The sequence below is a fragment of the Muscardinus avellanarius genome (genome assembly GCF_963383645.1).
Source record: "Muscardinus avellanarius genome assembly, chromosome: 2".
Taxonomy (NCBI): Eukaryota; Metazoa; Chordata; class Mammalia; order Rodentia; family Gliridae; genus Muscardinus; species Muscardinus avellanarius.
This window is the reverse complement of record NC_137787.1, coordinates 2,213,225-2,227,186: the sequence shown is the minus strand read 5'-3', so window position 1 is coordinate 2,227,186 and position 13,962 is coordinate 2,213,225. Positions and strand designations below refer to the sequence as shown.

The window sequence follows — 13,962 nt, the reverse complement described above, 5'->3', positions numbered from 1 at the left end:
ACAAACAGCCGCAGCCTGCAGTCTGGGCTCGGGGGCCACAGAGGCGTGACCAGGCAGCGAGCAGGGGCCCACGTCTCCTGAGCGGCCTCCAGAATCCGCTGCTCAAGACCACCTGCACGGTCCTCTGCCGTCTCCTCCCCAGACACCCTGCCACAGGTGCTCAGCGGGACCAGCTGATGGGGGCTGGAATCTCACCCAGGCCCTTCGTCTTATGGCCTGGTGGGTAGGCACTGCAGGAAGGGGCCCTCCTGCCCTGCCACCCCGAGGGGAGAGGTCGTGAATACCTAGGAGCTTCTTGCTGTCCAGCTTCTGCCTGTTGAGGGGGTTCGTGCCGTAGAGCAGCGCGTGGGCCTCTGAGTGCACCGTCTGCAGCTCCTCCAGTGTGGCCTTCCGTCCGCGGACGCACTGTGGGGCAGAACGGAGAGCATCACAGCCCGCACCCGCGCGACGGACGGCGCCTCATGGGAAGTCAGCTCCAGACATGTGCGAGCACACAAGTACTGGGTTGTTACAAAATAAAAAGCAAGCATCACCCAGCACAGTACTTCAAAAATATTTTAGAGGGCTTGTGCTTTAATTATAGCTTTGAAAAACATTTAGAAAGATAATTCCAGCCTTCAGTGTGTCACCCTTCGCTGTCACACAGTGATCTGGCAACAGACTGTCGCTGTGCCTCCCAACCACCGGGGCCTGCTCCTAGGGTAGCGGCGCAGAGGTGGCAGTGCAGGAGGAGCCACCTCCCTGCGCAGCTGCGGGGAACAGCTCCATCCCAGTGCATTGTAGGGCACTAGAGCGGCGGCACACCAGGCCCCGGGCAAGGTTGTGATCTGAGGCCTGTGTTTCTCCTTGGTTCTGAAATTCCTCCAATAGGCACCTGGCCCGTTTTCAGACTCCGCCCCAAAGTGAACAGAAAGATGACTGCCCCAGTTAAGCTATTTGCTTAACCTTTTAAAGGAACGGTGGCTCGCGGCTCTAGGTAGAGGCGGACATTTCATATGGAATGGCCGGAGGGCCAGGCCAGGGCAGGAGATGGCCCCATGGGTGTTGGCTCTCCCGCTGGAGGCTCACCTGGCCCCAGAGCTCACACCCGCAGGTCTCACGCCTGGGGTGGGCCTGTGGGTGCTGCGCAAGGCACTCCGTTCTGCGGCGGAGAGAAGAGGGTGACTCAGCAGGCCGAGGGGCTGCCTGGGACTCTCCTCATCATTAACAGCAAGCCCACAAAACCAGGCTCTCCTCTATAAACTAGCTGGCGTGCAGAAGAGACCTTCCAGTGGTGGCCACCTGTCCTCTACGCAGCGCAAGCCAGCTGTGCCTCTGTCCTGGGAAGGCACCCTGGCAGCTGCACCACCGGGGAAGGCTGGCACTGCCGGTCGCTTCTCAAAGCCACTACGGGCACTTGCACAGCCAGTGCCCAGTTCTGCCTGGGCAGAGGGCGTCTGATGGTCAGGCTGGACCACAGATGAGATCGAGTCTTAGAGCAAGGAAGTGTCCACAGTGAGTGGGGGGTGAAAGTCCCGCTCACAGCCGGGACACAGGCAAGGTGTGACCCAGCAAATAAAGCGTGGGCTGCCAGGACCTTACAGACGCACGTGTGCCTAGAGAAACCTGCCCGGGGCCACTTCCGGGTGTCTGCGGCTGCCCTTTGCTGGCACGCGGACCCACGTTTCTGCCTCTGCTCTACGTCCCGGGCAAGTGAGCTAGCCGTGGCAGAGGGAGCCCGCGGGGCCGAGGCAGGAGGGAAGCCCTCAGGGAGCCCGGCTTCTGCACTGCCCGCCCTCCCGTCTCCCCAGTACTCTCTCCTTCCTGCCAGCCACGCCTGGGGACAGACAGCGCTCAGTGCTCCTGGCTCGACCAGAGTCCCGGGCTCTCTCCCTGTTTTCCTGCCGCTCCGCAGGGCCGGGCCTGGCGCCCTCAGCCAGCATTCCCTCCGGTCCCCAGGCCTGCCCCACACTGGTGAAGGGGGGGACGTCTGGGCCTTGCTGGGGACAGACAGCGCTCAGAGCTCCAGGCTCCACCCAGGCCCTCTCCCTGTCTCCCTGTCTCTAGGCAGGGCCAGGCCTGGCGCCTTCAGCCAGCGCTCACTCCCTCTCCCGGGCCCTGCCCTACATTGGTAAAGGGGAGAGGACATCTGGGCCTCGCTGGCTCCCTCTGAGGGGATTTTCTCATTCCTGCCTGGTTCTCATTTGATTTTCTGGCCGAGCGACTACTTCTGAGTGCCCCTGGCCTAAGTGGACTCTCTGGGGGTGGGGAGCTGGCTGGGAGGGGATGAGAAGGAAGGCAGAATGACTGGGGACATCAGGAGCTCTGGGAGCCCTTGGAATGGGCAGGACATCAGCTCCTCACAGCCTTTCTGCTGGGCAATGCTGCCCCCTAGTGGCACAGAGACCAGGCCAGGTCCCTAAAGCTAGGATCCCGGGCCTCACCCTAACTGCATCACCCCCTCTCCAGACCACCCCCAGAATGACAAGTCCCCAGAAAAGACAGTGGAGGACGTTGGGTGAGCTGAGCCATGCCTGGGCCCAAGTCCTGAGCACTCTAACCTGTGCAGTTGGGGCCGGTGGCCTGAGGCCGGCACTAGGAAGGAACTAGGCCAGACCAGGCACCCCACACCCACAGGGCAATGCGCACCTCTGCAGGGACAGAGGGGACAGCTTTCCCTAGTTGGTGGGTGCCTGGCGTGGGGCAGGTGGGCACTCCAGGGTAATCCTGGGTGCCAGGCAGACCCCTGCACAGACACAGCAGCAGGCCCCCCCCAAGGCCACGGCTCCTGGCCACAGAGCTTCTCTACCTGTACCTCACGGGCTTGCCACTGGACTGGCCCACAGAGCTCATATCCCACGATGCCCAGCACTGGGTGAGGGCACAGCTGGGTCTGCCTGTGGAAGCACAGTTCCCTGCTGGCCAGGAGGAAACAGGAGGAAGGAGACATCCAGATTACTGGCCTGGCCTCCTGCCCACTGGGTGGCTCCACCAGGTTGGGGTGCGTGCCGGGCCCATCTGCAGTGGTCAGCCTTCCTGTCCGAGCAGCCAGGGAACCTGAGGCCACAGAGATGTGCGTCGCTGCAGCCCTTCCACGGGACTCCACAGGGCACAGGGGGCCGTGGACACTGGCTCCTAAGCAAGGGCCTGGGCTGTGCGATGCTCTGTGCCGGCCCGTACTATGGAAGTCAACCTCCGAGGAGACTCCAGGCCTGAGGCCCTCCCAGCCGCGGCAGATTCTCTTTGAAATACTGACGTGAGAGGACATTAGTTAATGAGGAGTCAACAGGTCTATTTAGTTTTCCTGTGGCCACTGGGTCCTGCCCTTACTGCAGGGGCCCAAAGGAAGCAGGTGCAATCCTGGGCTGTCGGAGAGCTGGAGCGGTCACAGGGATGTGGCCGTGCAGAGGAGGGCAGCAGAGGTGGCCCCCAGGTGGGCTATGGGTCCCAGGGCTCCTGTGCTGGGAGCCTCGCCTCGCATGGCAGCACTGAGCTGCTGGGGCTGGAGAGGTATCCTGGGGAAGGTCACCAGGTCAGGGGTGTGGCTGCAGGGGTCCAGGCTCAGGTCTACTCCACGATGGCTGTTAGACAGCGAGGCACCAGTGCACGTGGCCCTTCTCCAGGCTCTCTGCGTGTCTCCCCACTGTGTTGTGACACAGGGGATCCTCACCGGATGTGGTGCCAGGCGTTGTGGGCTTGGGAGCCAGACAAGCCTCTTTTCCTTATAAAGTACCGGGCCTCGGGGATTCTGCTATGGCAACTGTGAGCACACCAAGACGGCATCCCAGCAGGCCTGCTGCACCTGCAGCGCTGCTGGTGCGCCTGGAACACGTGGCCCCCACAGCCCTCTCACAGCTTAGAGGCCAGAAATTAGCTGGCTAGGGTTATGCTGCCTGTGGGAATGTAACAAGGGGAACCGTGCATCAGGCTGGCCCCCAGCAGCTGCCTGAGGGTGCCCCGGCACCCTCCCACGCTACCTCGCACTTGCTGCGAAGGCCGGTCTCCTGCAGGCGGGACCAGATGCTCTGGATCCTCCCGGCGTGCTCAGGGTGGCTGTTGGTGTTCCCACAGGCACACTGGTGCTTCAGCATCAGCGTGTCATACACAAGGCCTGCAGGGGGGAGGGGGCGAGGTCAGAGGCGCTGCCCAGGCTGCAGCAGGGCCCCTGGAAGGGAAGGCGGTTAGGACCATCCTGAGAACAGTACCAATCGCCCCATCCTCATCCAGCCAGGCCAGAGGATGTGCAGCTGGCACAGGGTGGGGGCAGCTGGCGGCAGGGTGCGGGCTGTGGAGGGAGGCTGAAGGCGGGGCCTGGGATCCAGTCGCCGTGCTCAGCTCTGTGGGTCTTTGTGGGACAGGGTGCTTCGCCGACCTCCAGGACAGAAGAGCTTGTCTTTTAAGGTCCATTCTACATGGTCAGGCACCAACCCCCACATTAAGCACTCTGATCTGGGAGCTGTCCAAGGTACCCAAGGGTCAAAATTAGTACTAGAGTCATGCCATGAAAAGCTTCCAGAGGAGGGGGACACTCACATGCACAACGGACTATGTGAAGGGACCCCAGTGGACAGTGTGGCTGGGACACATGGGCGCACACAAATCTATGTGGTGACCCCCAGTGGGCAGTGTGGCTGGGACACGTGGACGGACTATGTGAAGGGACCCCAGTGGACAGTGTGGCTGGGACACATGGGCGCACACAGATCTATGTGGTGACCCCCAGTGGGCAGTGTGGCTGGGACACGTGGACGCACACAGGTCTATGTGGTGACCTCTAGTGGACAGTGTGGCTGGGACACGTGGGCACACACAGGTCTATGTGAAGTGACCCCAGTGGACAGTGTGGCTGGGACACGTGGGCGCACACAGGTCTACGTGAAGTGACCCCAGTGGACAGTGTGGCTGGGACACGTGGGCGCACACAGATCTACGTGAAGTGACCCCAGTGGACAGTGTGGCTGGGACACGTGGGCGCACACAGGTCGACATGAAGCGACTGCACAGGAGCGGTGGGGCTGGCACACGAGAGCATGCACGCACACACATACACAGATCTATGTAAATGATCACACGTGGAGGCATACACACACGTATCTAGTCAAACGATCACACACAAAGAGCAGAGCTGGGACACATGTGGGCACGCGCGCGCACACACAGAGCTACGTAAAATGATCACACATTGGCACGCACACAGAGATATGTGAACAATTATACACACAAACAGCTGTGATAATGGGAGTGTGCTCACACGCACACACCTATGTGAAATATCATGACGTGGGCAAGCGAGCCAGGGCACGAGCTGCACCCACACAGGGACTGCACTACTGCTGCTCACAGCGGGCAGAGACCAGGCGGACCCCACGGCTCCAGGACCGAGTCGCAGCCCTGCACACGGACAGGACCATGAAGCGCTCACAAAGGCACACGGCACAGCAGGCCCCTCCGTGACATAGCCTGCCTGAGCAGAGAAACAAGGCTGCACAGCTTAAAGCAGACTCCTCGCACGGCCCCGCTGGGAGCGAGGCCTGGGCAGATGTTGTTCTCCAAGACAACCGCTGTGTTTTACAAGAACACGCACTGCCTTATCAAACACTGAGGATGAATGGGAAAGGGCTTCGCTAAGGTGGGTGCCCGAGTCTCCGCCCAGCCCCCGAGGGCACCGTCTGTGCCAGGCCTGCCTCCGCGGCTAAGAACATGCAGTCGAGCGGATGGCCAAGGACTCGGGGAGGGGCCACCGGGCTTGTTTGGTGCCTCTCTGCAATTTTCTTTCTGAAAGCAGCGTTTTAATCTGCATAATTACTACTGAAGTGTTTCTCTGAATATGAGCAGTGTCCCTCTAAGACCTGAGGAAGGAAACGCAGCCACATTTGCAGCTTGCTGAAAGGCGGGACAGCCCCGAGCCTCGTCAAGGATGGCCCATCTGCCTCCTGGTGACTTTTTCTTCCTGTGTCATTAAGTAGGAATGCTAAGTCGATCTTGGGGCAGCGCCACCCCAGCTTCCCTGCCGTCCTGAGGCGAGCTCCGGGGAGGGGCGCGCTCTCTGCCGGTGCTGGTGCCGGGTGGCCTAGCCACATCCCAGGCCCTGCCAGTGTGCAAGGTCTGCTGCCCAGGCCGCATGGGCACTGTGCCCCTCTACCGAGCTTGTACCCCTGGCTTCTGGGACCTTCCAGGCAAGGGCAGATGCCTGTCAGCAAACTGCCTTCCTGCCTCAGGTGGCTGGCTGAGTGTCCTGCAGCCCCAGGGCCTCCTCTGCCGGGAACCAGCTGGGTGTGAGGTTGAGTCGCTGCCGTCAGCTGACTTGGGGACAAGTGGAAGCATGTCTGCTATTACCCCAACCAAGGACAGGCAGCAGGAAAATCCAGACGGCCCACACTGCCACACGTGGGAGCGGCTCCCTAAGAAGACAGGAGTCCTGGGCGCGACCTCTGCCAGGCCCCAGGTAGAGGGCTGGGTGTGGCCCTGCTGAGGGCTGCACTGGCTCTGGGGGCCACTGGCCACCTCCGCCCTGGACAGTGTCCCTGGCCTGCCTGCTCCAACTGGCAGCTCCCTCCGCCTCCCCAGTGAGCAGCTGCAGCCCTGCCCTGCCCCAGGAGAGGCTGCATCTCACCTGTGGTGAACCTCGGCTTGGTGGGGGGCTCCTGGACGGACACGGGGAAGGTGGCGGACGCTGGGGAGGACTGTGCCCGGGACAGAGGCCTGTGGCTGCCGAAGGATACAGATATGCCAGCGGCCTCCATGGACGCCTGGTAGTTCCTCAGCTGGTGGATGCGCTGTTGCTCCAGCAGGAGGGCTTGCTGCGGGATGGGAAGAGATGTCTATTGCTGGCAGGCAATCCCCTGCCTCATGGCTGAAGGCTGCCTGTGACTCTCAGAGCCAGGACTGGGCACAGGGGACCAGGCCCCCTGCTTCCGGGCAGCAGTCAGACCGGCCTCGCTTCCTGTGTGTGGCCACTCTGCACGTGGCTAGAATCCTTCCCTCAGGGACTGAGTCCTAGCAGAAGAGTCCACAGGAGCCCCCCTCCCCTCCTGCAAGGGCCGCAGCGAGGCCGTTCCGCAGGGTGGGAGCGGAGGGACCTCGCTGGGCCCCGGAGGCCTGCTCCGGCCACGCCACAGCAACAGAGATCACGCATCAACCCCAGTAGCTTCTGCTGTCTCGTTCCCACTGCAAGGTCCTAATCTGCGTGCCAAGAACAGATCGCAGATGGAGAAGGGCCAGCTCCATCCCTTTTGCAGCCCCCACGGTCCCCACCTCTGACCATACCAGTGTCCCGCTAGGAAGGGCAGGACACAGGAGAAGAGAAGGCACGTCCAGCTAAGAGGCCAGCAGGATGACTTCCTACAGGACGCAGGGGAGAAAGCAGGGCACCTTCTTGGCTGCAAATCCCGCCCGAGTCCTGCCTGGGTTTGAGGAACAGATCTTGTGGCCCTGGAGCACCAGGTCCACGGATCCTGGAGAAGCAGGGATCAGCTGTCATCAGCAGAAGAAAGCCTCCCAGCCCAGCTTGTGCCTTCTGCCCCCAGAAGCAGGCTGAGAAGGAGCGAGGAAGGCCTAGACATGGGAGGGTCCCCGTGGAGAGCGTGGTGCCCACTGTGGGAGGGTCTAGGAGCTCCTTCTCGGAAGCCCTGGCCGCTCTCTTGACCCTGTGGACCGCAGCCGCCTGGCTGGATTTAGTATCTAACTCTCCCTCCCGACACAAGGCTTTAAAAACTCTGGCGCCCTCTCCGTGTGTACTTGTGCAACTACAGTGGTATCACAAGCTCCCCACTGCGGAGGGCTGCTGCTTCGTCTCTAGAGACGGCCAGTAGAGCTCCTGGTGGCCATCTCACGCTGGGGTCTTCACGAAGCCCTTCCCTACGTACATGCCAGTCACTCGGTCACCACAAGGCACCGGCCCTGCATGGTAATGGCATTCTGATTTCAGTCACGGCACGGGCCTGCCTTCACACTAACCTTCACGGCCCACCCAGACATCGGAAGGACCGGCCCTAGGGCATGGGCAGGCTGGAGGAGCACACACAGTCCTGGTCTCACCAGGGAGCCGTGGGCTCTCTCTGCTTAAGCAGTCTTCACTGCTGGCCCCACCCACCGGGCTTCAGGAGGCAGGTGAGTGTGTGGGGCGCTCATCAAATGGCCCAGGAATTAGGCCACTTCTGACCGAGAAGCTCTGGAGGGCTGGCTGGCTGCTGGGAATGGAAGGTGTGGCCTGCTCCCCACACGCGCCACAAAGAATCTAAGTGGATCCTGGCCCTGAGCTGCCAACCTGATGGCGGGGGAGCAAGTCTCTAGGTCTGTTTCCTGTGCAGCAACATCTCACAACTCTAGATAAGAAGGGGAGTGAGGAGCTTCTGCGTCACGGCTGCCCCTGCTGTCCCTGTCCCCTAGGGTGCCGGGAGGTGAAGGGGAAGCAGCGAGGAGGAGCTGGGCTGGCCAGTGTCATGGAGTCTGGAAGGCAGGGTGCAGAGGAGCCCGTGGCCTGGCCAGCCCAGATATGAGCTGCACTGGGAGGACACGGCCAGCTCTGCTCCAGCCTCCCCGGCTTCCGTCCCGCTTATCGGAAATAAGCAACCTCTGGGGGCGACCTGATTTCTGGTACGCAGTGTCCAACCTGCTGGCCAGCTGTCCTAGGTGTTTCTGTTGACTTGCCAGGTTTTTTAAAATAGAAATTAATAAAGTATTCATCTGGTTGTCTTCATCAGTCTCTTGTGAATTTGGTTAATGTGTCAGTGCCCCAGCTTCTTATGGGCTCTCAGTAGCCAAATCATACTTTTCCTACAATGCTGGTTGCTAGCACCTTCCTGACCACCAAAGGTTCTAGCTCCTGATTAGACCCTGACTACATTTCTATGTTTTTGGTTAATCATTGACTCTCCTCCTCGGCTTTAGTGGGTATGGCACACCTCACTAACACCTGGCTTTGGCATTAATTTACAGCCTACAAACCCATAGGAAAACTGACCCTAAAGCATCTGGGGCTGTCTGCTGGGGAGCGGGTATATATATGCTCACAGAAGATACATGTCAGGTGCATGTGGGTATGCTACCGTAAAATATAAACCCGTCTGCCTCCCACACGGACCCGAGAGACAGCAAGGCCCTGAGCAGCGAGGCTGTCCATGAGCCTCAGGACACCGACCATGCCGAGGGGGGCTTCCCAGGCACAGTGCCCGTTCTCCCTGCCCACACCTGTCTGAAGAGCAGCTCCTGCTCGGTGGGTGGGTGCTGGCCTGGCTCCGCCTCCCGTGTGGGTTCCGCCTCCTCGTCACTCTCGATGGGCTCCTGCTTCACTTGCACGCCAGCCAGCATGGGCACCTCCTTCTGTCCTGGGAGCCGGTCCAGGAAGGGCTCCTCCAGCAGGGCCTGGTGCTCACGGAGCTCCTCCTCCGTCTCCTCGGGGTGGCTCTCAGGCTGCCGGGCCGGCTCGCTGGGTTTGGCGATGATCTGCAGAGCAGAGGGAACAGATGACACTCGGGCAGGCTGTAGGCCTGGTACGTCTCTCCCTGTCTGCTGGCACCAGTGCCATGCTGCTACAGGATCCAAGCCAGCAGGTGCCACATGGCCCGGACCTGGGTGCTAGGCATGGTGTGCAGGAAATGGTGCCCTGCGGGCCTGGAGCCCACAGCCACCGTGACCTGACCCGGGAGAGTCAGACTGCTGTCTGGTGTCTATTGAGTGCCTCTTGTGTGCCGGCACAGAAAGGCTTGAAGGAGCTGCAGGTGTCAACACGAGGGGACGGGCAGGAGATGGCACCCGCCGCTCACTCTGCAAGGCCCAGCGCGGCAGGCAAGGGCCCGATGGGAAGTGCTCAGACCAAACCAATGAGCTGTTTTCCCTTCAGCACACTATGGAGTCACACCCCAACCTAAAAGCCCCAGATACGTGGTCTGTTAGCCAAGGAAAAGAGCCTGCTGGATCCGCGACTGGAAGTAGGTGCCACGCATCCTGGCCAGGGTCTCGCCCAGGGACCTGTGCTGCCAGGGAGCACAGCTCTCTCCTCTGCTCCGACTCCGCCTCCAGAAGGGAAACAAGGTTTCTGGGGATGCCAGGCGTTTCATAAGTCACTGGTGTTTGTGTTTTGAGTCCTTACAAACTCACGTGCTGAGCTTCCTCATGCTAGGAGGAACAGGCCTGGCGCACTCTAGCCTCGGTTTCATTTGCTGCTCCGGAGCCCTGCCCAGGGTGAGGCCCCACCCGACCAGGAAACAAGCGGGGCTCTCCCCTCCAGAGCCATCTTGCCTTGCTGTAGGAAGGCACTGGAGGCTTTAGACCAGACTACGCACTTAGGGCTCTGTGACAAGACCAGCCACTGACTTGGAAGGCAGAACTAGATGCCAGCCACTGAAGGCCGACAGGCCTCTTGCCACTAATCCTGAGGAAAGGTCCAGGCCTGGCACAGGGAGCGAGGGAGCAGAGCAGACCCCAAGTGTGGCCGGCACCAGTTTCAGAGCACGAGCCACAGACGAGGGAACAGGCGACAGCCTGGCCCGCTAGGGACCCCAGGAAATCTAAAGGCACAGAGGCAGGAGCAGCAGGCATGGGGCACGGGGTGCAGGGCCGCAGGGTGCAGACTGCCCCCTACAGGGTGGTAGGTCTGGGGAACCAGTGCACAGCGCTGTGACTGGGAGGTCCTCGCTAGGAGGCCCCAGGTGCCCTCACCTTGCACACACGGTGAGAGTAGCTGTGTGAGCTCCTGGGTACACACTAAGTTCACTAGCTGACTGCAGACACGACGCGCTGCCAAAGCGTTGCATGGTCCACAGCTTTAGTTTCAGCTCAGCAGAGCAGGGAGCAGCTTCTGCCCAGCTTCCCTAGCAGGCCTCACGGGCTCCCAGGCAGCCCTCCACACTGTGACTCCGGCTGGGAGCCTGGCTCATCGCTGAGCACCAGCCCATCCTCCTCCTGCAGACCCTGCCCGAGCCCTGACCTGGCAGGCCTTCAGTGCTGCACCCACGGTTCCTGCGGCCTGGTACAGTGTGGCTGGTCACAGGACGAGGGGAATGGTGGGACGAGGAGGAGAGCCCAGTGCTGCAGGAGAAGAGCAGGGGACGGAGACTCTGGGAGAACCGGGACTCTCCCTGAGGAAGGGCCCCGCATGGCTGGAGTGAAAGTCATGACAGGCATGGGAGCACCGAGGAGGGAGCAAGAACAGCTGGGGTGGGCCTGACGCAGCCCTGGGCCCAGAGCAAGGGGCTGAGGACAGTGGACAGGCCCTGGACCATGGGGCTCAGGACAGGAGACAGGGGCCTGGACCATGGGACTCAGGATGGGAGACAGAGGCCTGGACCACGGGGCTCAGGTAGGTTATGGGATTGGGTTCTAGACCACAGAGCTCAGGAGAGAGGAAGCAGGCCTGGACCATGGGGCTCAGGACAGGAGACAGAGGCCTGGACCACGGGGCTCAGGTAGGTCATGGGATTGGGTTTTAGACCACAGAGCTCAGGAGAGAGGAAGCAGGCCTGGACCATGGGGCTCAGGTAGGTCATGGGATTGGGTTCTAGACCACAGAGCTCAGGAGAGAGGAAGCAGGCCTGGACCATGGGGCTCAGGACAGGAGACAGAGGCCTGAACCATGGGGCTCAGGTAGGTCATGGGATTGGGTTCTAGACCACAGAGCTCAGGAGAGAGGAAGCAGGCCTGGACCATGGGGCTCAGGACAGGAGACAGAGGCCTGGACCACGGGGCTCAGGTAGGTCATGGGATTGGGTTCTAGACCACAGAGCTCAGGAGAGAGGAAGCAGGCCTGGACCATGGGGCTCAGGACAGGAGACAGAGGCCTGGACCACGGGGCTCAGGTAGGTCATGGGATTGGGTTTTAGACCACAGAGCTCAGGACATGAGATGAAGGCCTAGACCATGGGGGTTAGGTAGGTCATGGGATGCGGTCCTAGACCATGGGGCTGAGGACAGGGGATAAGGGCTTGGACCACAGAGCTCAGGACAGGAGAAGGGGGCCGGGACTATGGGGCTCAGGACAGGAGACAGGGGCCTGGACCATGGAGCAGGTAGGTCATGGGATGGGGTTCTAGACCACAGAGCTTAGGACAGGGGAAGGGGGCCTGGACCATGGGGCTCGGGACAGGAGGTGGGGGCCTGGACCCTGGGACTCAGGCAGGTCATGGGATGGGGGTCTAGGCCATAGAGCTCAGGACAGGGGAAGGGAGCCTGGATCACAGAGCTCAGGATATGAGACGGGGGCCAAGACCATGGGGGTCAAGTAGGTCATGGGATAGGTTCCTGGATCATAGAGCTCAGGACACAGAATGGGGACCTGGATCATGGGGCTCAGGTAGGTCATGGGACAGGGGCCTGGACCACAGAGTTCAGGACAGGGAATGGGGGCCTGGACCAGGGGCTCAGGCAGGTCATGGGACGGGGGCCTGGACCACAGAGTTGATAGGGGATTGGGGGCCTGGACTGTGGGGCTCAGGCAGGTCGTGGGATGAGATGAGGATTGCAGGGCTCAGGGCGTGAGAATGGGTCTTGGGGACTGCACACAGCCAAGCCCTGGGTGGAGAGGGCAGGGAAGCGCTGGGTGCGGAGCCTGGCTAGAGGCTGAGACCCATGAAATCTGCCAAGAAAGTGGGTGTCCGAGTGTTGGGTCTGGGAGACAGATCAGGATTCGGGAAAGTATTACTGGGGAGTAATAAGCAGATGGGTCAGTATGGCACATGAGGGCACAGAAGCTCCCCGCAGAGGCCCAGGAGCCAACCTGCGGGAGAGGCCTGAAGGTGCTAGCAAGCAGGGACTGGGGGAGGTAGGGTGGCGCCAGCGCCATGCGGACACCCTGCTAGCTGCCCCCTTCCAGAACTGCACGTGAGCCCGCGCCCTTTAGGAAGGCAGGGCCATTGTGAAGCCCCCTAGGGCTCGGCTCTGGAGCGGGCGATGTGGCAGAGGGGGCAGCCTGCAGTGGACTCTGAACCTGGTCCCTGATTGAAGACCAGCCTTCCTAACAAGGACACCACGCTAGGACAGCACGAGGCTATAGTGGGAGGACAGCGTCCCCAGGACTTGAAGAAGGGTGGCCAGGGAAGCTCCTTCTTCTAACAATGGCTTCAAGTTTCAATCTTCAAGAAAAATATCTGGAATGAATAAAGAAAACCCCAAGTGCTCTTGGCCTGTGTGTCTAGAGGCTGGTCGGTGTGTGCGGGGACTGAGGCAGGCCTGTCCTGAGAGCCACCAGACCCACGGCAACACTTTCCGCAGGGCCTGTCACGTGTCCCAGCTGACTGGCGATACCACCGCGCCCACCTAAGCCTGTGTTCTGTTCGGTATGGTTGCTTCAGTGTCCTTTCACTGATGACAGTTCCAGGGCCCCTTTGTCCTTCATGAGATTGGCTCCTGTGATGCCCCACACTGTAAAATGCCCTGACCTGGACATGGGCTACTGTGCACAGAGGTCCTGGGCCAGCGCCTGCAGGAGGGCAAACCAGCGGCGTCAGTGATGGGTGACCTTGGCAGGCGCCTTGGTCCCGCGATGCTGACTTCACCATGGTGAGGACTTCTCCATGGGAAGGGGCCATCTGCAAGGTGCCTTCTCATGAACCAGGCCACGAAGGCAGAGTGCTGAGCGTTAAAAGCACCAGCCTTTTCTGTTACATTCCTACCAGTTCTGCAGGTTGTGGGGTTCCCACAGCCAAGGCAGCCTCACGGGCTTCCTGTTGCACCTGGTCTGCAGCGACTTGAGGGAGGGTGAGCAGGTGGGAAGCTCTGGTCTGAGGAGGAGGAGCTGGAAGACCACCAGGCCTGCCCTCCTTCCCGGACCACAGCTTTGGGCATGAGCAGTCCCTCCAGTGCCATTCCCAGTTTCTTCCACAGCAGAGGAGTGCCAGGACAATGCCTGGGACCTCGGCAAAGGATTCTGGGAGGGCTTAGCACGCATGCTCCCTTGGGGCTGGGAGCTGCAAGGACACGCTTCATGTCCTAGCACAGAGAGGCCTGAGAGAGCGCCTCCCAGGGTGCCTGGAGCGTGCTGCTGTGGCA

At 61.0% G+C, this 13,962-nt stretch overlaps 1 protein-coding gene across 1 annotated transcript in view; it reads right to left on the bottom strand.

Annotated features, from left to right (window-relative positions):
• The window catches only part of HDAC4 (histone deacetylase 4), a gene marked incomplete at both ends in the record, with an annotated part of 133,916 nt that overhangs the window by 33,485 nt on the left and 86,469 nt on the right, over positions 1–13,962 (bottom strand). Inside the window, 4 exons of the mRNA XM_080720072.1 lie at positions 285–405; positions 3,957–4,090; positions 6,593–6,779; positions 9,169–9,423. Coding sequence (XP_080576198.1) covers positions 285–405; positions 3,957–4,090; positions 6,593–6,779; positions 9,169–9,423 — 697 coding nt within the window. The remainder of the gene's footprint in view (positions 1–284; positions 406–3,956; positions 4,091–6,592; positions 6,780–9,168; positions 9,424–13,962) is intronic.